General features: G+C 42.2%; 3 protein-coding genes across 3 annotated transcripts in view; 2 read left to right on the plus strand and 1 right to left on the minus strand.

Annotated features, from left to right (window-relative positions):
- Nucleotides 1–15586, minus strand: part of rnf13 (ring finger protein 13) — a 31804-nt gene extending 16218 nt beyond the window's left edge. Inside the window, exons 1-4 of the mRNA XM_031859463.1 lie at nt 15363–15586; nt 13502–13750; nt 13238–13318; nt 6020–6142 (exon numbers count right to left, since the gene is read on the minus strand). Of these exons, the coding sequence (XP_031715323.1) occupies nt 6020–6142; nt 13238–13318; nt 13502–13615 (318 nt within the window). The 5' untranslated portion in view covers nt 13616–13750; nt 15363–15586. The remainder of the gene's footprint in view (nt 1–6019; nt 6143–13237; nt 13319–13501; nt 13751–15362) is intronic.
- A 1897-nt stretch (nt 15587–17483) lies between these two features.
- On the plus strand, nt 17484–21477 carry LOC116390082 (protein ANKUB1). The gene is made up of 6 exons (XM_031859333.1): nt 17484–17573; nt 17958–18098; nt 19176–19392; nt 19796–19910; nt 19999–20619; nt 21330–21477. The coding sequence occupies exons 1-6, from the start codon at nt 17484–17486 to the stop codon at nt 21475–21477; spliced, it is 1332 nt and encodes a 443-aa protein (XP_031715193.1).
- Nucleotides 21478–22182: 705 nt separating this feature from the next.
- The window catches only part of ppp1r2 (protein phosphatase 1, regulatory (inhibitor) subunit 2), a 13241-nt gene continuing 9639 nt past the window's right edge, over nt 22183–25784 (plus strand). Inside the window, exon 1 of the mRNA XM_031859713.1 lies at nt 22183–22551. Within this exon, the coding sequence (XP_031715573.1) occupies nt 22421–22551 (131 nt within the window). The 5' untranslated portion in view covers nt 22183–22420. The remainder of the gene's footprint in view (nt 22552–25784) is intronic.

Genomic DNA, 25784 nt, shown 5'->3' on the forward strand with positions numbered 1-25784 from the left:
AATGCTTTATGTGGTGTAAGTTGCTTTGGACAAAAGTGTAAATGTACGTTTGTTTTACTATTTTCCATAATACTATAATCAGCGCCGTCTGTATGACACTTATTCGGACTTCTGAAACTTTTGTTCTCACGTCCAACTGGATAAACATTTTAAAGATATGTATTTGGAGAAATTTTAAAGTAGTTGTGTCCACTGTGCGTATTTGCCCTCTAAGCCAAAGGGAGCAGGCTGAGCAGTTTGCTGCCACAACAAATTGCAAGAGACTGAACAACAGCTCAGAGAAACAACAGCCACATGAGACATGGCTATTGCCCTCGCCCTCGCCCTCACACACACACACACACACACACACACACACACACACACACACACACACACAAGCTAGTCATACATCCAGTCAGACATAGTTATACCCTGTCATAAGACTGAGGTAGTGTGTGCAGGAAGCTAGATCATTGTTTGAATAAAGACTGAGGCCTGTGTGTGTGTGTGTAGCTCAAGGGGCTGTGAGGTCACTGCAGTACAATAAAATGCACTTACTGTAAGGCAGAGGTAGGAAACAAAAGGTAAGCAGGGAAATTACCAGCCACCAGAATGAATGCTGACCAACATGTGCTGCAGCTAGTAAAAGCAAACTCTCACCAGACGATTTTAGACTTGCTCGTAAGCAGACTGGACAGATTATACTGTTCCAGAGTAAATAAGGCCCTTGTGACCGCTCCCTATTCATCGAGAAATTTTCAGACTTGTTTAGTGTGTTGATAATATACTGCATGGCCACACCTCAAGATAAGCTGGGGGGACTTTAACCTGCTTCTTGCTGCTATTTTTTTAAAATTTTTTTTATTCCTCACTGGATCCCAGCCAGGACATTTAAATTGGATGGATTAGCTGCCAATCAATGGCACTTTGCAACCCGTCATGGACCCGGATTACATCCCACATGCAGCAGATTTTGCTTGTGGGGGTAAACTTGAATTTGTGCTGAACAGAAAATTACGATTATAAAGTATACACCAAAAACTGGTGTAAAATAGTGACCTTAGCCTTTATTTGCCCACCTTGATCTAATCACCGCATCTTCAACCCTGACATTTGTTTACGTTATTGAATTCCAGCTTTTAAATGACAACTTCTGACTAAGATCACACGATATAAACAACATTTTTAGATAAGGACACCTTATTATTATTATTCTCTATAAATACCTGTGGCCAAGTACTGAGGGAGGAACATTTGAAACTTTTGGTAAATGTTTTTCAATGAGAGAATTGTTTAGAGTGCGATGCCTGATCTCTGCCCTGTCACGTGAAGGTCACAGCTTCATGAAAGGACAAAACGCTTTTATACCAGCCTGAACGTTTAGTCTGAGCCGCCCTTTGCCAGACAAGGTTTGGACTGTCTCATAGCATGACCTGGGTCTCAGATGGGGAACTTTCCACCAGACAGACAGCCGTCACCTCCACCTTCCACTGGGTGCTTTTACACAGTACTCTGGTCACTACCAACTAAAAACAAAGCAGGGTGTGACCGATTCCTTAACGTATTAATGCTCCTTTACAGTGGCTGTGCATCATGACCAGGTGAATGGGGTCACTCGTAGTGATTTAACCCTTAGCTAAGTCCCACCCTCGACCCACAGACTGGCCAATCATAGCGTAGCATTAGCTAGCTCCAACCAGGATCAGATAGCTGTACAGCTCTGCTATCTTTTCTTCATTTTCAGGCTAGTTTTGCAACTCGAAGCTAGTCCTGGTTTAAATGTTACTGATGATACTCGTTACCCTGAGACGTTGGAAGGCGATATACCTTTCTAAAAACGTACCGTTCCTACGTAACAACCCGTGGAGCTAACATGAACAGAGTCCGTTAACAGATCAATAAATAGCGTTAGCACTTCTATGCTATGCTAGCCACTGAAGGTATACTGAAAGTATACACGTGCTGCTTTTGCTTTTTAATGATAGCAACAGTGAATAAAGAAGGCTTTACAGGAACAGCGTTCTTTAATTTCATTCCCATCTGTCTCGATCACCAGGTGATGTGGTGGTTGACTTTTACACTGTGATTTTAGGGTGGCGAATGTTAGCAAACTTAAGCAAGATATTGCTGGATACCAGACTTTATTGAGGCACTCTGTTGACTTTATGACCCTTCCCTATCTCTATGTTTTGGCATAGAGGGCAGCAGAGACTTAATGAGTGTTATCAAATAAGAGAAAGAGAGGAAAGAGGGTGACAATGTGGTTCCACGGAGCTCGACTTATCTCTGTACATGTTACATAATGAGGACATTATGTCAAACACATACATTATGTACATCAATGTATACCTGCAGTGTGTGTGTGTGTGTGTGTTATTGGATGGCAGTACTGGGACGAACAGAGAATCTCGCTCAGACGTAAAGGAGGCACAGGAGGGAGAGGGGGGAGGAAAAGGAGATCGGGTTTCCTGTTCACTCCCCCTCCCCTCCCAGGAAGGTCAGGAAGGTCAGGAAGGTCACCAGGGAGCCCCCCCCCCCCCACACTCAAAGAATCCCACTGTACAGGAAGTGCAAACCCCGTCTCTCTGGAGATCTATTTTATAAAAAGGACCAGCCATGGAGGAATGGTCTCTCTCTCTCACACACACAAAGAGCATTCGTGCCCATTAACACCCCTTCACATGATCCCAATTCACCACTCCCCATTTCAAACACTCTCTCTCGACATTCAACCTCCTCTCAGTCATTTCTTATCGCAACACACACACACACACACACACACACTACATCTCTAACACACTCCACCAGTAGAGGAGCTAACACTTGACGGAGGGTTAAGTGGGTGAGTGTCCGTTTTATTGCCCATTACGGCCACGGATCCATTAAAACTCTGCGCTGTTGTTCACTGGATGCTAATGGATAAATGCTAGAGAGGAGAGATGGACGGCAATGAAATAAAGCAGCGGGCATGTTGGGGGCGACACCCCTGCACCACACAGACGAGTGCGACGTCTCAGTCAAGATGGAATCTATTATTCCTTTGTTTCCCTGCAGCTTCTGGAGGGAACTGAGCCCGGCAGAGAGAGAGGGAGGGAGGGGGAGTGTGTGTGTGTGAGAGAGAGGAATTCAAGGTAGACAGCTGAATGCCAGCGACAAACTGTGTGTGTGAGAGTGTGTGTGTGTGTGTGTGAGACAGAGAGGAGAGAAAAAGACAACGGTAAGAGGGAAAGGTACCTAGAGGAGGAATGGAGAGAAAATGATTGCCAACAGCAAAGAGGGAGGCAGAGGAAGCTGTTTGTGCATTTGTGTGTTAGAGAGACAGAGAGAGAGAGAACTATATGTGTGTGTGACGATGTGTGTAGATATGAGCAATCATTAAGCCAGAGACTGAAGTCAGGCAGCACAGCCAGACCCCACAAACAGTGAGTGTGTGTGAGGGTGTGTGTGTGTGTGTGTGAGAGCACATATATAAGGGAGACAGAGGGGAGAAAATCAAGGACATCGAGTGAGGAAAGAGAGAGGGGAAAAACAGAGATTGGAAAGGATATAAAGAAATAAGAATAGGGAGAAAGACAGGAAGACACCCTCCCTTACACACAAACAGGATCTAGTTACCAGCCTACTGTAAAACCCCAGTTTATTTGAATAGTTATCAATGGGTGTCTTTTTTAAGCTGTTTTTATTATGAGAAATTAAAATCTAGGCAGTAAACACCTGGATTTATATTTAGAGCCATATCTCAACATTTTACTTTTATTTTGATAGTTTTAGAGGTACTGACAGGAAATGCGGGGAGAGAGGGAGGAGAGGCTTTAAGGAAATACTCAATATGTGATTAGATAAAAATACAAAACGAGAATCAAGCTTTCTTTTTGACCTCTAAAGATGCAGATGTTTGGCTTTTTTATTCTTGATAGCCGACTACAACAGCAGATCAACTTGGCCTCGATGTCACAACTTACTTTGAGGTGCTGGTGAGAAACGCATTAAAGCGTTTCTGCACCTTTTATGACACAACTGCGGGAACGAGTGATGTAAGTTTACACTGAAAAATGCCACCAGATCTCAGCAACAAGAAACTTCAACAAGTCAAAGCTGCTCCTCTGAGAGGTGCAGGAGGTTAAATGTCAAATCTGACATAGTTCAGAGAGACTGGTGTGTGTGTGTTTGTGTGTGTTTATATTGTGTGTCTGTGTGAAACACAGCTATGTGGAGTAGAGTCTGGTTACAATCCAGCAAAGGGAACACCTCACTGCCCTGTCCGTCAACATGTGTGTGTGTGTGTGTGTGTGCGCCTGTGTGTGTATGTGTGTGTGTGTGTGATGCAGTAAGACCTTCTTAGGCTATAAGAGCAAGAGGGAAAGACCAACAGAGAGAGAGAGAGAGAGAGAGAGAGAGAGAGAGAGTGCGCCAAGAAAATAGATTGAAAAAGAGTGATTGATGGGAAATGTGAGAGTGAATGAATGGGGGGGAGCAACCAAGAAGGTACAGAGTGAAAAGGTAAGATGAAAAGTATGAGAGACAGAGAGAGAGATAGAGACAGACAGAGAGACAGAGAGAGAGATAGAGACAGAGAGAGAGCTGCCAAGAGGCTGCATGCTTTCCTCGCTTTCACCCCATTACTCATCCATGCTCTCACTCTCTAACCCCGGCTCTCTACTCTCCCCTCTCTTTCCTTTTCTCTCTTCTGTTTTTGACTCTGAATCCATGGAAAACTGGAGGTTTACGATGCATTTAAGAACCAATCTACCACACTGTGTTTCTGCATGTGGACATTTTGTCTGTCCTTTACTGCAAAAGTGAGAAGAAAAAAAAGTGACCAAACAAAAAACTGGAAAACTCTGAGTCATACGTCTGGCACAAATCGTCCTCGGGAATCAGCAGAGGGTGCTTTAATAATAATAAAACTGTAATTCACTTGCTCAGACCACAAATGTGAAGTTTTTAGGAGGAAACGTAATGTCTTCACTACTGAAGTATGTCTGCAGGTCGTGAAAAAAGTAGAGACGTTCAGCAAATGTCTTGAAATCTGTAAAAAAAAAGGAAATGTATCATCAAGGAGAAATATTTATGTGTGCTTTTTTACTTTGTTGTCATCTTTAAATTTTAATTCCTCCTGGCGTTTACTTGAAGAGGCATTGAAGCCGGTGGAGCAAATTTGAATGCAAATTAACAATTGATGTGACATGTTTCCTTCAAAACTGCCATTGACCCAGTTCAACACAAAATCCTGGGTTAATCAATAGCCACTGTGCTGGACTTTGCATGAGTTAGTTAAGTTTTAACTAAGGTTAGATGATTTGTTAGACTGCTTTTTCAAATGGCAGGTCCGATAAACAGACACCATCATTTTTACTCTTTATAATTCCCCTATTTGCTCCTTGTCTCGATGTCTCTTCTCTGGCGTTGAGAAAATACACAACTTATGATGCCTTCACCACCCTCTGTGCCCTGCATGTGGCCGGCCGCCTCACTTGACTAATAGAGATTCTCTCTCTCTCTCTCTCTCTCTCTCTCTTCTCTCTCCTCTTCCCCCCCCCCCAACTTCACTGACTTATTAACAGCAGCAAGCAGAACTGTTTAACCCCACAAGTCCAGCATCACGCACCAAAGAGAAGAAGAAAACAAAAAGGCAGTGGAGTGGAATAGATGCTCTTGCAGGTTGTTGTGTTTAGGGGAACCAGACAAGCTCTGATCTTCTATAAATGCAGTGTGAGGCAACACACATCAGTGTACAGTCCCTCACAGACACTGTTTGGCAGCTTGCTCTGATATACTTTCACTTCTAAACAAGGAAGGGCCATAATTCAATGAACCAACAATGCTTTGGTGAGACAGTCGGTGCCCTATTTAGCTATCAGAATAAAACTGGTTCTGTTAAAATAGTTATATTTAGATTAAAACTCAAGATAGTTGGCGTTGATTAAGGGGGTGACGTGGTTTCGTAAGGAAGGACTTACATCTCTGACAATAACCACACACACACACACACACACACACACACACACACACACACACACACACACACACACAGTACCTTGATGTCAAAGTTGCAGTCGAAGCGCTTGATGAGGACGATGAAGGCGCCCGTCATGTTGTCCCTTGGGGGGGGCTCGATGGGCTCGCACGCATTTTCTGGCCGTGCCCCAATCAGGAAGCCCTGTGGGGATGACATCATCACACATGAATGGCTTAAATCCAAGTTACCCTGGAAGTCAAAGAAGCGTCAATCGAGAGTGATTTTCCAAAATAATATATCTATTATCCATAGAGAGCATTATATAGCCCCACAAATCAACGATACGACACATTTTAAATGCATTATGCTACCAGAATAAAGAGCAGTCACTATAAATCACTATAGCAGTGGCTTCATAGGAACATGAAAGGTTATCAGCACTGAGGTACAAGATATAAGTTTTGTCAGATTGTCAGATTAAAATGCAGATTTAGGGACCTGCTCAGTGAGCCCGTGTTCCCTAAAAGAGGCTGAAGACAACACAGTTACATCCCAGTATCCAGTGTGAGCTCCATGACCCAAAGTCTGGGCAGCTCCATCTTTGGTCAACTCTCCTGCTCCTTCCAGATTACCAACATCCATCAAAACAATCTTTTAATTTTTTTTTTTTTTCATTAAAATGCTGAGACGCGGCCTGCTGCAGCCCCAGATGTAACACTGGCAAATCAAACATAAATTGAACATGGTAATGCATGCATAATTAAGACATAAATTTCCACTGGAGTGAAGATTTTCACTGGCACACAAAAACGATGTGTGTGTAAGCCGCATGGCTCTACATGTCCATAAAGACCTGTGTGTTTTTGCATGTTTCATGGAGTCTAATAGCTTTCAAGACAGCTGGTGTTCTCAGTTTGGACCTTGTATTTCCCATCTCTCTTTCTCCCTCTTCCTGTCTTCGTCCCATTTCCAACAACAGCTTTTGAAGTGACTGATGAGATGGCGATAGTAAGAAGAGAGAGAGAGAGGCTGACAGAGTGATAAAGGGAAGGAGAACAAAGGCGGAAAACAGGAAAAAGATACAAATATGGAGGCAAAGGCAATGAGAGACCCACTGAAATGCAGACAAAAGAGCAGAGCCCCAAAAACAAAAAGGCAGATGGAGAAAGACAAAAATAGAAGGGTGAAGACAAAAAGAGGCAGATAGTGAGAAAAGAGAGCATAAACAGAGAAGAGATGATGAAAGGAAAATACACAGGAGACGAGGAGGGAGGGACCTGGTGTGATATGCATTTCTAAACCTCTGCTGCTCTTATGCAAGTGTGTGTGTGTGTGTGTGCGCGTGTGTGTGTGTGTGTCAGTGGCAGGGTGTGGACTGCTGTGGGACTCTGGGACTCTGCCAGCCACTTTCAACTCTCTCTCTATCTTAAAGCCAACAGACAAAAAAACGCCCGTATATCAAGGAGAGTCAGCACTTTCTCTCTCACACACACACACAGGGTTGGTGTCTGCTAGCAGCAAACTGATTCTGCGTGAGTGCATCCTCCCGGCTGCCACACCGACGACCAAAACAGCAGCTGAGCCACATATGGAAAATGACCACAATGACACATCACACATTTGCTGACAATTCGAGCCAAGCCGCACGACAAAAGAGACAAAGTTGCTGACTGGCTGCACCGCCCCGGTTTTAGTCCAACATTAATAAGAGCTGACGTACGAAAGGTCAAATTCGGGGATCAGTGAGAGCAAACATGAGGGAATCACCCATCACCGTCACCTCTGGGTGCCGCTCCAGTGCAGCCCCGCCTTGCAGTCAAATGACATCACTGTGCCACTGCCTCACATTCCCTTCTACCAGATTTTGAAACCACTGCAAGGGCGCCCTCTGTTGGGTAGAAAAACGTCTTTAAAAAAAAAAAAGAAAACTGCAGTGAGGAGAGGGCAGTGGGAAAACAGGAAATAACTGAGGAAGGAGGGGAAATCCTGAAACCCTTGACTGAAAGGAGATGTAGATAAATTGCTGTCTGCCCAACTTTTAACACCACAAGACTGTAATACCACCTTAAACTGAATATACATTCCCACTGCTCTGTCAAGACTTCAGGCTGGGTGACATGGGGCTTTTTTGTGTGTGACTATTTATATTTCAATCATAATGTAGTGCTGCCTTTACGGCAAATATGAGGTTCTGCTGTCTGCATAAGCCACGATGAATTGTACGTATGTTCGAAAACCAACATCATTTAGGCAAAATTCTTGTCCATCGATTGTTGGGGAAATAAAGACACAGTGGAAAAAAGACAAACTACCTCCCTGAGAAGACTTGTGTTGTAATGATACCAGACTAAGTTGTCCATCAGTTAGAAAAAGCTTAATGTTTGTAAGGAACATGTGGAAATCAGAAAATCAAAACACTGAAGTAAGACGCTTATTGCTGCTTCTTTCGGGTCTTAAAAGCTTGACTGCAACCGGACGTAATGATAATCATCTGCCGCAAGTTTTGAGAAGATAACCGTGTGAATTTAGTGAAAGATTCCCTTCACCATAAACATACAGTATATTGTTGTTTTCATTGAGAACTAGAAATGAAACAGTCGCAATCAACAAACCAGAGAATCTGCTGTTTCACTAATACAATGCAAAGTGCTGACAGACTAAGAGGGATTTTCTGTTGTTGCAGAATCCAAGCAGGAAGAGGGGATTTCTCGAGTGGACTATTCTAAATTATTGCACAGTGGGCCACACGTAATCCCGCCACTAACAATCGGGCTTGTTTGCAGATTTGCTCTGGGGTAGGAAAAAAAACAGAGGAATTAATAACTCGCTCTAGCCTGACTGGGGCTTCCTGTAAGGAGATTATAGCTCACATTCATTGATGTTCAGACCGCCCTCCCTGCAGTTTAAAGGTGAAAATAATGTGGGTTTGTTTCTGGGTCACATTCTAAACTGAATGAGACAATGTGGGTTTGCCTGAAAGTCCCTCAAAAGAACAAGAGAAGGACAGAGTAAAGCTTTAAGTTCATCATTGTAAACGTACAGTGAGTATTCTGGACACTGTCTGGAAACTATCTGCTGTAAAACATCTACGATCAGTTCATTACCATACATTTTACGAGAAGCAGGCACAAGAGAAATGACTCATGCTGGAGCATTAAACTCATTAGTGCATCATCTCCATGACCAACCATTGATGAAACGGAGAGCAAAATAAACCCCTCACATCTTCCTTTCAGAGTCAAGTTTGCGTGTTTGACACAGGCGATGTGAGCTTGTTTAAGCCGACAACTGGCTTGATTATTATATAAACCAAAAAGGACGAACAATGTTTCTGATTACACATTTGGCCTCGAGCAAAACAGAGGTGGTTCTCAATGTGGAGCCCAGGGCACCATCAGCTTAATTTTCGCCGTGTTTCTCCTCCCGCAGCGTTGCCAACACATCCGTCAAAATACATCAAAACGTGCGGCCTGATGGGGAATCGCGTGCTATGACGTTTCTCAGAGATTCACCCAGCCGGTTTCCCGAAAATCGCGAAAGACTGAGAGAAATTTCCACATACACACACACACACGGGATTTTGGCGTGGACAGAGCTAAAAAACGTTGGACCCACGTTGACTAGCCATACTTTAACGTAGAAAAATGATTTGAAGTTTAAAATGTGAACAACACTCCGGCCTTTATTGGGCCAAATGGGCATTTTGACAGCTAGCACAGTTTTCATGTAATCACAGCTTAAGTTTCAGGAACATTTTGGGACCGTTTCAGATTTTATAATGGGTGTGTATTGCACGGAATGTTCAGATCTAGAGCGGTGACATCACCGCCAGAGTGGAGAGGAGCATGAGAAATATTCTGTAAGTTTTCCAAACAACTTGCTCTTATTCCCATAGTTTTCACTCTTCATCAACCATTTTAGGTCAAAATGTAGGAGATTTTGTGCTGGTCGTAGACATGCGTCACTGGAATCCAACAGATTTACACATTTGGTTCAGGGAGCCTGAAATTCCAACCAACTGCTCCATTTGACTCAATGTTAATTAATGCAGAAATGAGAGAAGCAATATCTCAATGGAACCTCAATGATACTACTGGCAATATTGGTGTGTATATATATTGCAACGTCTTCGGGCAGTAGCAGCCACACTGTCAAAATTAGTTTTGTTACTTGTCACTTGAAATGAGTGAATGCAGTGTCTTACACACAGAGAAGACAGCCATTAACTCACGAACACACCTTCGGGCAATTCAGAGTCCTCCGTTCACCTAACCTGCATGTCTTTACAATGAGGCAGGAAACCGGAGGAACGGGAGGAAACACACTCAAGCACAGTGGAAACAAGCATAAATACTTGATATGTATAATTATCCACTAATAGTTTGCAGCCTCCTCGTGTGCAATGTTTCCATATTTTGCTCAACGTGCGATACTCGAGTATTTCCTGCCGCCTCTGTATACACCCACAGCTTCAGTCAAATGCAGCTAGATTTCAATTAGAAGAAATAACTGTGCAGAGATTAGTGCAAAAATGGGTATTTCTCAACTGATAGGAGGAAGTCCATTCTGCTGACTAATATGTCAGCCATTCAGAAATATATTGAAGCAGTATTAGAAGTAAGTAAATGTGATTTCTGGACAAGCCCTCACATACACACCAGGCTTCACTGGTACACAAAAAGAAATACATTTATACATTCTATATTTTTCACTTTCACATAGTTTACAGGGTGCGCTTCAGAGACTTTTCCAGCTTTGCTGCTGCACAATCCAAAAACATAAAGACTTTCCAAAGGAAACACAAGCATTTATTCTCAGACTACAGACCAGTCTATAATTGTAGAAGTGGGCACGCGAATGGAATGAAAACCAAAAAGCCTGAAAGCCACGTGGTGTATCGAGAATTTGCTGCGAAAAGGGAACATAGTTATTTAAAGACTGGTATCGATTCTTCGCCAGAGTCCCATCTGAACAAAAGTTGACAATGTTGAACCTTGTCTACAGTTTGTAGCCAGATCCTCTGCAATGACTCTCTCTGATAACCTTCACGTATTGTATCTACTGTAATTAAGGCAAAAACTGGCCTTATATGATCTCATGAAATATTATTATATACTGTTAGCTGTGGGTATGTCTCTGCAGCAATGTTACAAAAACTATTTCCTTTACTTAAAGTGGAAAGTGACAAAGAATATTCGTTTAAGTACTGTGATAGTTTTGAGGTACTTTTACTTTTCTTTCCCACTTTGTACTACCTAATACTTCTACACAAGGAAATGCTGCATGTTTTACTCCTCTACATTTATGCGATGGCTGTGCAGTAGTTATTTTGTTTGTGAATATTTAAATCTAAGGATGTAGCAAAAACTTCATGCTTTAGAAATAAAACGTCCTCGCCCCTAAATTTGAATTTCTGCATACAAATTACTCATGTGTTGCATCAATACTTCAAGTTTGAGTGGGACATAGTGTAGAATCTAAGACACGGGGCATTAAGTTGAATTTCAAACTGGCAAGTTTTGTTTTGCTTCATTTTAACTCCACCGTGATCTCCAGATTCAAGCTACTCAAATGTGCACCTCAGACATTAAAGAAAGCATAACTGTTGCACACTGTAGGTGTACACAGGCCTTGCTTTGAGACTGTAAACAGCCCCGGTTGTGTAAGAGGAAACAGGGAGGGCTCTGTTTGAAGCCTCCTTCCCTGTAGGGAAACGTCTGGCAGTAAACAGGCTTGTGCTGCCTTGTGATGCCAGAGGTTTCACGAAAAGAGGATATTTATGTATTCCTGTGAGTTCCTAAAACTCAAAAGGATCTACAGGGGATGGAATGTTCCACTTTTTCTGTGAATGTGTGACAGGTCCCCATTAAGTATCATCACTGTTTGACAAACACGGCAAATTCTTCCGCTTGTCCAGTACGGAAGATGGGAAGTTCTTCTCCACTTCCTCCTGTGATGATATGGATGATAATGCGGACATACTCTTCCATTACAATCCTGCTGAGTGCAGCTGTAAATCACAGCTGAAACTCTTGTCTCTGCACCAAGCTCCCTTCAGACAGACACAGACACGGGCCGGGCAGAGGAGGGTACTTTGTAATGGACCGATTGACCGGAGCCCTCAGGGACTAGAGGCCATGTCTGCATGGCACCCGGCCTCACTGCCCCGGCCAGACAGCAGCGGTGAAAAATAAGACGCAGTAGATTAGATGAGAATTTAAGACAGAGAGCGCGTGACACAGACACATGTCATTTCTCAGCTTTCGTAACACCGAATCTTACATAATGTGCTCAAACACACACAGCGGGCAACATGACAGTGTGCCATAGTCCCTGCTGTTTGCCGGGTGACACTTCATTCACAACAGCCTACCTATGGGGAGGCCCATGTCCACAAACATGGATACATATACATGTAATACACTATGGGACAAAATTCAACCAATTTCTTTCATTAATCAATTAATTCATTGAAGCTCAGCTAACCTGTTGAAGTGTTAACTGGCCATTCTCAATAAAAGTGCTTATTCTAAAATTCTAAAACTCCATTGCGGTCACTTCCCCTGACTTTCTTTTTAAATAAGACAGTCGCAAACAGGAAATAGAAACACTAAGGGTGTGTTCAAACTTCCTGTTGTGAGACCAATGCTACCAATCATCTCAACCAGACGCTTAATTCCTAAAATATACCATAGGATCACAACTCATGTGACACACAAAGCCAAAATGATGCTGTGGGACTGCCACGATGGTATAATGATGCTGAACATAGCGTCAATGAATTCAGATAAGTGGCAGTAATTTCAAGTGTGCAAACATACTGTACTTAACCTGCATGTACGCACAAACACAAAACAAGGCATCGGCTTGCTTCTGTGCCCGAAAAGGCCTTTGAACAACAACAGCTGGGCTCTTGACTGTGGGAAGCGTCACAATGGTCAGTTTAGAAAGCAGACATGAGTCAACCCTTCTGTTTGTGAGCTTTGTGGATCAAGCAGTGTGCGGGGGGGGGGGGGGTGCATACAGAAACCTCACAACAACGCACATTGATCACAATCCTCAACACAGAGCACTAATGTTTAGGAACCGTTTCATTTGAATGCTATTAAACTATTAAAATCTTTTCATCAGGCCAAAATGACATTGCTTTTTTATGTTTTCATGGTGAACCATTAATTCATTGGAGCAGAGCTGTAAAGTGGAAACATGCTGAAATAAAAATCAAATCAGAGATCATAAACACCTTGGAACGACTCATCTTTGTCACACAAACACCTCGGACCCTTCTGGACTCACCTTCAGTCCATCGCTGGGTAGCCGATAGCCAAACCGTGCAGGCAGATCCTCGAAGTTATCTGTTTTGTTGTCAAATGAGTACTGAAAGACAGAAAAAAAAGGTTGAATTATTTTTTATTCAAGTTATAATATCATGGAATCACATTGTTATTGTTAATCTGGATGGGAGGTGTGTTTCTGCGTGTGTGTGTAACTGTATTACACGGCCATATTATTGCTGTACGCTTCTATGTCTAGTCCCTACATGCAATTAGAACTACTCACAGCAGCGATGTCGGCCTCCACGGGCAGCAGGTTGAGGAAGGCGAAGAGCTGAACGGTGAAGATGGTGTAGATCTGTGTGGCCGACAGCATTAGCATTCCCAGGGACAGCAGCATCTTGGCATCACGTTACAACCCCCAGCTGCTGTGCCACTCATAAACATACACAACCATAAACACACTCACACAGACAAATGACCACGCACACTGGCCTGCAGCGGAACCGCTTCACACTGTCTGTTGTTGTCACACCTAGAAAAGACACAAATGTTGTGTTTATAAAGCCTTAACTCACGTACGCTGATGAAATAGTGTTGATGTTTCATGATTTAAATACACAAATTTAAAACGCATGCAGGTGTGATGTTGTTTGGGTGTCTGTCATTGTTGGCTGTTCCAATCCTCCGTCTGGTCTTTCAATTATCTCACTCATCATGTGTAGTACGCCCTTTTGGGCTTTAATGTGTTGTAGTGTAATTTATTGGTAGTTCACCTTGCAGGACAAGTGCTTCTCACTTGTCCTACTTCAGCCATTTAGACTGAAGTGAGCGTCGGGCCTAACATCGCAGCATAAGGAGGTACAAGTTCACAAAGTGGAGGGCAGCATGTGATCAGGTCAGGAGAAACCAACAGCTAGGCTTTAGACTACTAAACTGAGTTATCATGCTGCAAAGGAAAGTAGAGTTTAAGGATTATATGGTTTGTATGGTTTTGTATGGTGTACATTTGGTAGAAAACAAAGACGTTTCCTAATTAAATGAATACACCATGGATGTGAAATGTCACCATTTGTCTAGTTTATACAATGTATTGTAGCCATAAAGCTTTGAACAGATTCACTTACAATTTTGAAAGAACATAACAGAAGTTATCAGATGGGGATGCCAGCTTCAGTAGCACCTGTCCTCCTTTATTAAACTAAACACTATACTGTGTCTAAGCATCCGTCACTAAAGGTACCCTGTAAGATCCTGTCACCTCAAACTGAATAAGTTGTTTTTAAAATATCTTTTAGAAATCCCAGTTTACCCATTCAAAAACGAATTGTCAAAATAAAACCCATGTACTGTTTTATAGCCAAAATAGATTATTAACAAATAACTGTGACCAAAAGTGATAAGCCCATCGATATATCTATTTAAAAAAATATATTCTCATGCGTACAGTGAAGTCAAATTTGAACAGATTTCTGAAAGATCACCAATAAATGACAACATCATCCCAATATTCGTATGTTACCAGTGAGAATCGAAATAACAAAACGTAAACCATGTAACCATTGATCATTCAAGAACCGTCTTTAAAAAGATGCAGATAAAGTTATTGAGGAACTGTAATGTAACAGGAATGTCTGTTTTTGGATATATTTTTGGTAATAGTTACTTCCAAATTTGTGGCAGTTGACACATTTTTGTTTTGTCCTATAGTACACATCATTACATCGCCCAACACTAATGTCAGTGTCACACAAACATGTCATAAACACGTTATAAAATGACTTGCATGGGGTTACTTTGGTTCATTTTCAACGGAAACAGTAGCTTACATCTCTTTCTTCTTAAATGATCAAGTAACAGAGAACCGAAGGGGAAGTGAAAGCAAAGATGACTAAACATCAAGTGACAGCAATCACATCTCATCGACACAACGAGGTTATAATTAGACGGCTACATTCACAAAGCCAGTGTGAGAAGCAAAAAACTGTTAATGAGAAAACCAGCTGCCAAATATTGTCAACAACCGTCGGACATTGACGTCCACACCACGTTTACTTTAAGCGAGCTGCCTAAACAGAGCGCCCTGTACCCCCCGTGTTAGCATGATGCTAATACAGGTAGCTAGTCGGTTTGTCGCGGGTGTTTACCTTGATTTTTGCCTGGAGGTTTACCTTATCCAGGGATTTAGCTACTGGCGGGGACATCGCTCTCCTTCGCTGCGCGTCGTGCCGAGGAACATTTACAACAGCGAATATGTTGGATGGACCTCATCCCGTTTGAATGATGGGTCGGAGAATGTGAACATAAACGTTACAGTTTAATCCCCTCGGCTAGCTTCTTCAGCTTCCGCCACATGCACCGATCTACATTCAGCTTCTGATTGGACGAACCGTTTGTCAATCATTTGACTCCGGAAGTGACTCCAGACGTAAACATATCCACGTGACGGCACACGAAAACATTTGCTGCCTTTTACAGTTACATGAACGGCCTGAACCGAGCAGCAAGTCTATATTTAAAGCTTTATTACAACTGCATCAGGGCAGTACAAGATGCATAGAGTTCATGTAGAAACTGTATATTTCATCTGGAAAACGGTATATATTTTGTTTCGTCAGCACAAATGGTGTCATCCTCCACCCTAAAAAGAAAAATCTTGAAAACAGATAACACTTTTAAATCTCTAGCACCCTCTATAGTAAACGGAGCTCATCTTCTTTTTAGGGTATCTGTTGTGTATGATCAGTGTTGTTAAATGGTTGCAAACAAGAGGTGGAAAATATGTTTTTATCTATTGTGAATGCTATTACAACGGTGGGGTTCTGCCTGCAACAATACTTGTGTAGAGAATAGTTACTTCGAAAAATAAAGTGTAACTATAATCTGATGAATTTGTACAAGTTCTCAAAATTACAGTGTTTGGATATATATCTACATTTCTATATCTACATTTCATTTGTGTTCTGATTTGTGCATTAAAAAACAGAAAGCATCATAACTGGCATGTCTTGAACCTTGAGAAACCAAGTCACTCTTTGCTCCCAGCCAAGATTTAACACAAAAACTTTGTGGACAGTGTCGGACTTTAAAAGGTCAAATGCAAAGTAGCTGTACCCTGTAAAACCTTTAAAGAACATTTTAAGCTAATGTGCAACCAGTGGGTAGTCCCTTTGTTTCCCACAAAAAGGCAGCGCGAAGAGCTGACGTCAGACTGATCCCACATAAAAAATGTACTTATTAAGTTATTTTAGATAGAAAAATGTTAATAACATGTTAAATAAAGTGTTTCAGTTTACACCTGAGATTTATTTTCTAAGATTCTGATTCTTGAACCTTTAATCTTGTGTTAGTCCTCTCTGCAAATATGTTCACGTACTGCAGTTCAGTAGAATAGAATAGAAACAACAGCCCACTCAACAAATGTCTATTGCATACAGTTTTAGAACAAAATCAATAACTAGAATCAAAATGCTGTGTTCTGTTTTGAATCTTTAAAACCTTTTTGAGTCAGTTAGATATGCTGATATACAACATCACCTGTATCGCTGTGTAATGATTACCTCAGATAATAAGTCTGTTACTGCACCTGATCTTCCAGACGTGGCGAGGCCATATTGCTGCTGTAAAAAAAGTGGCAGATCAGGTGTACAGATGAGACCAAATCATCAATAAATGGCAATTGTCATGTGCAACACAACATTTTATTACATTTCTCAAATGCTGAGATAGATAGGCCAGTATAATATAATCGTTTTTTATACTAAATAGCACGTGTTTAAGTACAAGTCAGAGAGCGAGTCTTTGCATATTTATAATGTGTGCTTATACCATGGCCAGTCCCTTGGGTGTTGTTTTTCTATACAGCCAGCAACATCTTTTCATCTTTTTAACCGATTTTATCTGCCTTTCTTGCACTTTGAGATTTTCCTATTCAACATTATTTGATGGTTCAGTCTGAGAGTTGAGAAAAAATGTACCACCTATCAAAGGAACCCTTTTAAAACCCAAATCGATTGACTTTAAAAACATCACATCACCAAGCCAAAAAGATATGTCAACTTCTGTACACCTGATATTTTAGACACTTTTTGAAAGCAACTATTGCTTTGTCTTTTGTTCACTTATAAAGTGACGTGTCTTCCACAAACCCAACCCACCCAACTCCTGCCCCCCTCCCCACAATGACTTTGCCTCTGACAAACTCACCACACACACTCCTCTGGTCGACCGGAGCACAACAGAGGAGCCAAACGACGGTTGTCCGAACCATGAGGGTCTTTATCTGCTTCGAGGGCTCCTGTGAGCCTGTTGATGTCCCTTCAGATCAGACTGTGGGGGCCATGAAGCAGATGGTGAAGGTAATACAAGGCTACAGTCATGGCCCAGGGTTAATGGCCCTTAATGTTTTGCTTTGACTGAATTTAGAAAATGTGCCTGATGATTTGGACGTATTACTGGAGGGAAAAGAGACTGTTTGGTGGATTTATCACATTTTTAGGCCTGATGTCGCTTATGGTGAAATACTATGCATTGTAAGACTGTTACTAGTTACCTGTTAGTTATTAGTTAATATATATATCAAGAAAAAGCTAAATCTCTCCATCATTGGAGACATTTTTTATTCAGCTCAGACAGAGAAGCAAATGCTGCTACAGACACTGAACACGATCTATCAAGAACTTTGTTTCTTGGTCAGTACTCTATCACAGCTCCATTAATGTCCACTCTGTCCCTTTCGGTAGGATAACTTTCTGGTGCAACTCTCAGATGACAAACAGCAGCAGTATCTGGAGCTGAGCTACGGTGGTGCAGCGCTGCAGGACAGCTGGGCTCTGTGCGACGTGGGCATCACAAGTGGCAGTGCCATCCGATGCCTGATAAAGGTATTAAAACAGTAAAAGAGTTTAGAGATTTGGAGCTGTTTTTGGGATTTGCAGTAAATACAATCAGCTTGCTTTAGGCCTACACTTCAGAAGCTATCTATCTATCTGCAGGGCAGTGTCCGCCTGAAAACATATTTTATTTACACATACCCAAGACTTTTTATGTGAAAAATAAGAAAACCTGCTACCAAAACTTTCTAATCAGTTCAAATATTTTATAAAAGTGTAATGTCGCCTCCAACGTTCTAAGTTACACACTCACTTTGCCTTTGTGAGAAGAAAATTATTTAATGCATAGACCATTTCGCAGCTGTAAACATTCCAAATGTGTCCAAGTTTATTTCCTGTTGCAGTGTATGTGAATGACATAGGCTGACAGGAAGTAAACTTGGACCCAATTCTGTTGAAACGGTCTATACGTCTACTCCTGAAAGCAGGTGAGTAGTTCTTGCACAACAATACTTCAGTAGGGTTTATGCTGGCTGCCACAGGCGCTTTATGCTGGACCTCCATATGTTGAGGGAACTGTACTCCCCTCTCTCAATATACACTGTCACTGAGGATTCACTTCAAAACATAACTTGTTACTTCTCATCAAAGACATCCTTCTTAAAGTGAATTAATTTCATGTCAGACTGGTGCACTAATATGGAACAACATGTTCCCACATGCTGGGAGAGAAATTAGTTCTTGGCTGCCTGAGATCTTTAGTTTGTTCCCATTCGTCAGTTCCCATTCCAGGCTCATCTCCAGGCAACCTTGTGTAAAAGCTGACAGTGGTAAGCACGTATGTCCCATTGTCATCTTCTCATAAAAATAGTTGTTTTCTACAGCAAACTCCTCTTTCTCTTTGCTTGTACTACTTTTGCAATATTACCATAAACAAAAATACAATCAATAGTAAAAAAAAAGAGAGAATGTAATAAACAAGCTAATGAAATAAAAGTTCAAAATGTGTAACTCATACCGCTGACTTTTTGGCATATTTTTTTGATAGAAACAGGGATCCATCTTGTGACTAAATTCTTCTTATTCTTTTGTCTTATTAACTGCAAGGCCTTAATAATTATTTTTCAGAGTGAACGAAGGCCTGCGATGTGTGTGTTCAATGCTGTGACAGGAGAAACCTTACCAATCATGGGAAGTGAGGCTTGTCTGCACATGTCTGTTGCTAGATTGAAAACTGTGGTTTCCATGCAAAGTGGCCTCCCTGTCAGCACCTTCAGACTGAGCACACCTGCTGGTGTGCAGCTCTATGACTGCAACCAACTCCAAGACTACGCCATTGAAGAGGGTATGTCCTGCCTATTGTCGGGTTGATATGTGTATCTTCACAGTGAGTGCTGTGAAGCTCAAACAACTGTGAACAGTCTAAGAACATTCAGTTGATTCAGTGAAAAGTTCGATATAATGTATTTTCTTCTACATGATGATCACTTTAAATTGTGTAATGTACACAGCTGAATGTTGGCTGGTATATGAACTGTGTTTTAGGTATAGAGAGATGTAAAAGAGCTTCACTTTCACATGAACAAAGAAACAATTTGCAGTGTTGCACTATACAATGAGCCTCTTAGTTTTCTGTCCTCTCCAAATCCATGCACAGACAAATTTTAAATAAAAAAAAGTATACAAATGGAATAAATCAGATTTATTTTGAAATCCACACCATGGTTTTTTGTTTTTTTTAAATAAAGGCACTACTCTCCGTTTGGACACGTGGGATGGGTGGGTGCAGTTCCTCCACGGTTGCCTCCTGGGCCACAGATTGATAGTCCAGAGCCACCTCTCAGAAGAGAAGCCAGTAATGAGGTCAAAACTGTTGTTGTGCAGCTTATCCATAAAAGTCAGAGTGCAATTTTACACACAAAAGTAAATCTTTCTTGTCCTGCTTATCCAGGTTTCAGCTGCAGGTAGCACTCTACATTGCTGCCGCTTTAGGCCACCTGGATCTGGCCTGCTGGCTGCTGGAGAGGGGGGTGCATGCTGAGAAACCAGTGGGGGTCCATCCGTACCGCCAGTGGTGCCACCAAACCTCCCACCGAGACACCGGAAAGTGTCCCACCCACACAGCTGCAGAGAACAGCCAGCTTCTCATCCTCAAACTCTTCATCAGCAGAAACCTTCTGACCTTGGCTTGTCTGGACCCCGGAGGTCGGGACCCTTTGAAAGTTGCTCTTCAGCATGGTCACAGCGATTGCGTGCGCTACTTAGCCAACAAGCTGTGCTCCGTAGTATCCCTGTCAAACATATCCCTGCCCATGTGCATCTACCTCCAGATAAAACGCTGGGTGTATTTGGGGCAGAAGAGGGCAGCCTCCAATCGATGCCAGTACACCAGTGCTGCGTTCAAAGCCAGGGTGGGGGATACGTTGCTGGTGGATGGCTTCAACCAGCCAAATATGTCTTCCAAATCCATGAAAGCTGCGACCAAACCAAGCAGAGGAATCAAGGCCAAAGCTTTGCAGCCGTTACCTCCCATCCGCAACCTACCTTCAGTACCACACCTGCCCGGCCTGCAGTCTGTGAGCCCTGGTGACTTTAAAAAGATGCAGATAAAGCAGAAACAATATGTTAAAAGCAGAGAAGATGGCTTATTGGATGAAATGTGCAGGGACGATCGCAGTTTATGGAAGAGCAAGTTTATACTTCTGCCAATCGACAAAAAAAGCATTCCCATCCCATCCCAGCCAAAATCTTCCCTTATTCTGACTGAGTCTCTGGAGTCCATCTCTCACCGCTGTGGCCAAACACCAAGAGAAAAAGCCATATACTGCTTGACTGTAGCCAGGTCTTTATCCTTTATGCTATTATACAATATGTGCAATAAAAACACATTGTGGTTGGTCTCATAAATGCCATGGGGTTCAGGATCAGTCAGGCATAATTTGTTTTACTAGCAGTCAAATTATATACACCACACATTTCTTTTGTCTGCAATCCTGTCTCTTACTATTGCTAATTTAGGTTTTGTACAGATGTATTAAATGACCACTTTAACTGGCCAAAATAACTAAAGTTGCTGCATATACCAAGACATTTCCATAATTACTGTAGCTTCTGTAATGAGACATAAAACAGAAGCTGTCGGTTGTCTCAATTTTTGACTGTAGTTATACACCACAGTTACAGTTCATCGACTGATGATGGTTAATAACTTACAGAGGTTACTCAAATGCTATACATGACAGCTCTACTCTACTATGTGTAATGCATGTTTCTCTTATGCAGTACCTTCACAGAGAAGCCTTGGTTGAAGCAGTTGAGCATAGCACGGACCCTGATCAGGAAGCGTGTTCGCACCACGGCCTGCTACTCTCATCCAGATCTGTCTCTCACCAGCTCAACTGCTCATGGATCGCCCATCGCCATCGGCTGACTGAAAAACTGCGAACGACGAAGACTCCTTCCGAGAGACAACTGAGGAGTGTATCTCAGGCTTAGTGTGTCATTGAAAATTAAACATTTCTGTGCTCAGCCAAATCTCTGCTTTTTATTGATTTTCACAGAAAGAGTGATAAACGGATATATACAAATAAAACTGATTTGAAAACATGTTTACTCACTCACAGGAAGTGAAAGGATTCATTGATGCAATTTTGTGTTTGACAAAAGTCCAAGCAAGGACTAGCTTAGAGCACGAACAACGACATCTTCTGCCCTCTTTCACTATGTGTGTAGTTGCACAGCTATATACATTTTGTTAAATATATTTTTCATTTCAATTATGTATGAAGGGATAAACAATTATATATGAAGGGGCAAACACACAAGGACCTGCAGAGGTTGAGGGTTTCATATTTAAATCATAGGCGGTGCATCAATAAAGATGATGATTCGATTCATAATGAATTACTCATGGACCTCCTCCTTTTGGGATGAGGGTTCCTACATTTATATTAATTTCTGAAATATAATATACAAAATTCTGCTGTTGTTGCTCTCTGTTATTATAAGACACATGGCTTAACGGCGCCTTTATAAGTTAGACATTTCCGAGCACTTAAAGGCAGCGTTTGATGATGTGAAATCCCGTTTAACAAAATCTCGCGATGTTGTGATCATAGTACTCAGTGCTCTTGCCCCGCCAGTCAGTGAACAACCGGGGTGTACGTAGCTAGATATGCCTAAGAACCAGTGCACGTAGAATCCTGCATAGGTTTACACTGAGTTTATGGACGAGCACTGAGTACTGACGGGGAGCATGTTTAAAACCGATCCTGTGTTTAGTAACGTTAACTGAGTCGCAGAAATCACAGAATCAGAAAATTAGTGGACGAGAAGTAGTTGAGCCAGCCGGGTCCGACAGTCAGCGTGTGGGAATGGCAGCTCTCCGGCCGATAAAAGGCATCCTGAAGAACAAGAACAGCGGGACAAACGTCCAATCCCTGCCCGAAGAAGTACCGGAAGACAGTCCCGAACAAGAGCCCATACTCTCGGAAGATGACCCACAGTAAGTGTTTTTGCTTCGCCGTCGTGAGGCGGTTGGTAGACAGGTAACGTTAGCTAGCTAAACACTTGTTAGCCTCTCTACGTCAGGTTAATTGTGACATAAAAGTCACCTCTTTGGGCTGGTAATGTTGGTCAACAGAGAGTGTGTGTGAAAACTTTCTGGTAGCTTCTTGTGACTATGACTATGGCTTCCCTCCCAATGATTCAAATCGTAATGGCATGTGTAACCAAAGAGCTAACTGTCTAGCTGTCAAGTTAGCTCGTTCACTAGCCAATGATTTCAGATGACGACTGTGTGGTTGTAACGGTTTTTAACGGACGTTCACATTGGTAGTTAACGTCCGTTCGAAGATACCGAAACACAAAACTCTTACGGACGACTTGCCTCACATTGTGGTGATTAAAAGATATTATCAAGTGTTAACATGTATCGTTAAACAGCGACAACCCCCAGCCAACGAGGAGCAGTAACGTTATAGGGCGTATTGACATCTAAACGTAGTAAAAGTATTGTTTATGTCCTCAATATTAGTATCATTAGTTTGTTTTCTCCATAAGTAAAAGAGGTAGGCAGTGCTGGCTTAAACTGCAAAACAAACCTTTGTCTGTTTCCTGCTACATTAGAGGGATTTAAGATCTAGGCCAACTATAATCTATTAACACATTTTAGGGTATTACCACTGAGATTGTTTTGTTTTACTTTGAATTAAAAACGCTGAAATATGTGCTGCTCAAAGCTTTTGACGGGCTGTGAGGGATTGGGATCTCAAACCAGTGGGTAAACAAAGCAGAGCTGGGTGTACCCCAAGTTATACTTCTAGTGACTAACACTTGACCTTATATCTGACACCGACAACTGCATTACAGGCCGGGTCTAAACTGGCAGCAGTCTGTTTTAAACAAGCCTCTCTTACCTGATCTTAGCTTTTAGTTCAACTTCTACAACAATCTCAAGACTGCTGTTGAATATTCACCATTATCAGTATAACTGCTGTCAAATCCCCTGCTTCCTAAACACATCTCACATGCCCTTTAGTCCAGACACCTATGGGATGCTTTGGCAGAGGACATTTGACTGAGCTCTTCATGAATTCCACCCCGATGTTGACCAGGATGATAGTGTGGCTCCCTCAACTCGCTGTAGAGGACGCCCGGCTAAAATATCAATCGTGTTCGATGGCAATGGGGGGCGCCTCAGATGAGGTGGAGAACAGCACAGAGGAGATACAATGGGTGTGTGCAAACTCACGGTTTAGTGGAGTGACTAGGCTCCATAATGATCTAAAGATGTGCTGACTGGGTAAACTCGCATGGGACTGCTAGGTCAGCTGTTCTGTCGTCGAAAGGTGCTCGGTCTCAGGGTCGGGTTGGAAGTTGGCTTCTTTTTTTCTGGAGCCTTTCCCTTCTCTTATGCGTTGGTATTACTGACACTGACACTTTTGCTGTGGCAGCGAGACATAGAGCCTCACATCACCAGTGTCTCAGTGTCTTCCACAATCTCCCACAATCCTTCTCTCAGTCTCCTCTCTGTGCCCCGAGGAAACTCTGGACATGTAGAATTCCCTGAGTAATGCTGTTGCAATGTAAGGGAGATTCGCAAACACGAGGGAGCATCTTTTGCTAAAACACAAAAATGCATTATGTTGCATCATTTGTATAGCTGTGGCTCTATGAAATTGTTGAGAAAAAAAAGACATTGTTGGATATTTTAAGCTATGTACGTCATCTGTGATGGCACCTGTGAGTAACTGGGTAAAAACTACCCGAGGCAAAAAAAAAAAAAAGGTTGCATGCTTAATGTGTTGCTGGTACAAATCCCACCGTGGTTTGAGAAAGTACACAAGCTGGAAACTATTCAAAAAGAAAGCATTGATTGTTTTCAAAAAACAGGGTTTAAAATATGCGATCTAAAAGCTAGATGCACACAAATATGATGGCTTTGAAGGCTTTACATGAATTGAATTATGTCTGATTTATAGTCAGGGTGATGAATGACACCACCCACCTGCCAAATGCTGCCAAATCTTCGATGCAAGCTGGAGATTCTGCCCACTGTAACAGTTGGCTTGGGCAGTGGATTCCTCAGTAGAATCATTTAGACAAATCATATTTAGATTTTAACATCTTTTTCAAAAAATGAGTCATTAGAAAAAATACGTGGTTATGGTGTGATGCCTCTGATCATTAGATCAACATGCATGAATACAGCACATTGGGTATATGATCCGCTTTGCGATAATGTTCTCTTACTTTGGAAGGCAAGGAGCCATTCTTCGGTTGGTTAAAGCCACAGTGTGAATAATTAGGCCATAAAAGGACGGGAGTTACTAAAGAGTTCCAGCCCCAGCACCGAATCTTTCAGCCTTTTCTGTGTTGATACAAAAATAGTCCCTTCTTTTAGTGACGAGGAAGAAGAGATTTCTGGGAGTATCTTGCATGCAGCAAAGCACCAAATCCACAGAGAAGAATGCTGCCACTGTCAGCTCTTAAGTTTAAAGCAGATACATCGACTGTATGCAGTAACAGCGTATGCGATTTCAAAGCCGTACACACTACTACATTGATTTTTATTAGCTCCTTATATGGAATTTGATTGTGATTTGCTTCATAAGCCCCATGACAGTGTGAGTCAGCATTCTTTTTTAATACGTCAATGACCCTTCAGTGTCATCCGCTGTGTCAAGTACCGGTATACTAAACCTTTGGCAGGTCTTCACTACTCTGGCTCCGTGCATACTAAGGAGTTCTCAGTGTGGATTGTACAGGAGCCCACATAGGCCATTTGTTTGTTTCTCTCGCAGCTCTAATTCGTTTCCTTAAACATTGTAGGCCTTGGTAACTCATTAGAGACTGCCACCTTTGTTACCCCTTCAATCACCCACCATTATTTAGTTTACAGTGATACATAGGCCGCACACACCTAGTCATATATAATTCATGGACGCTTCCATGACACTCAATCTCTCCTTCACTGTCTTGTGGGCCTCATCCTGACTGTGTGACGGACAGCTTGACTGGCAGCTAGTGAATCTGCCACTTTCAATGTTGTGGACAGAAAAAGACTACTCGGACATGTAACCCTCCTGTGCTCAGGTCAGCTGAGGCCAACTGTGGGCACGGAAAATAAACCATTTCTGTATTGATGAGGAATTGAGGAATCTGGAACTGATGGTCAGAATCAACAGAGGTGTGTGTGTGTGTGTGTGTGTGTGTGTGTGTGTGTGTGTGTGTGTG

This window comes from Anarrhichthys ocellatus, unplaced genomic scaffold (assembly GCF_004355925.1).
Source record: "Anarrhichthys ocellatus isolate YVR2014 unplaced genomic scaffold, GSC_Weel_1.0 scaffold22, whole genome shotgun sequence".
Taxonomy (NCBI): domain Eukaryota; kingdom Metazoa; phylum Chordata; class Actinopteri; order Perciformes; family Anarhichadidae; genus Anarrhichthys; species Anarrhichthys ocellatus.

Coding starts and splice junctions, on each gene's coding strand:
- LOC116390082 (XM_031859333.1), top strand. CDS start 17,484: ATGAGGGTCTTTATCTGCTTCGAGGGCTCCTGTGAGCCTGTTGATGTC. Junction 18,099..19,175: donor CCATCCGATGCCTGATAAAG/GTATTAAAACAG, acceptor ATTATTTTTCAG/AGTGAACGAAGGCCTGCGAT. Junction 19,911..19,998: donor GAAGAGAAGCCAGTAATGAG/GTCAAAACTGTT, acceptor CTGCTTATCCAG/GTTTCAGCTGCAGGTAGCAC.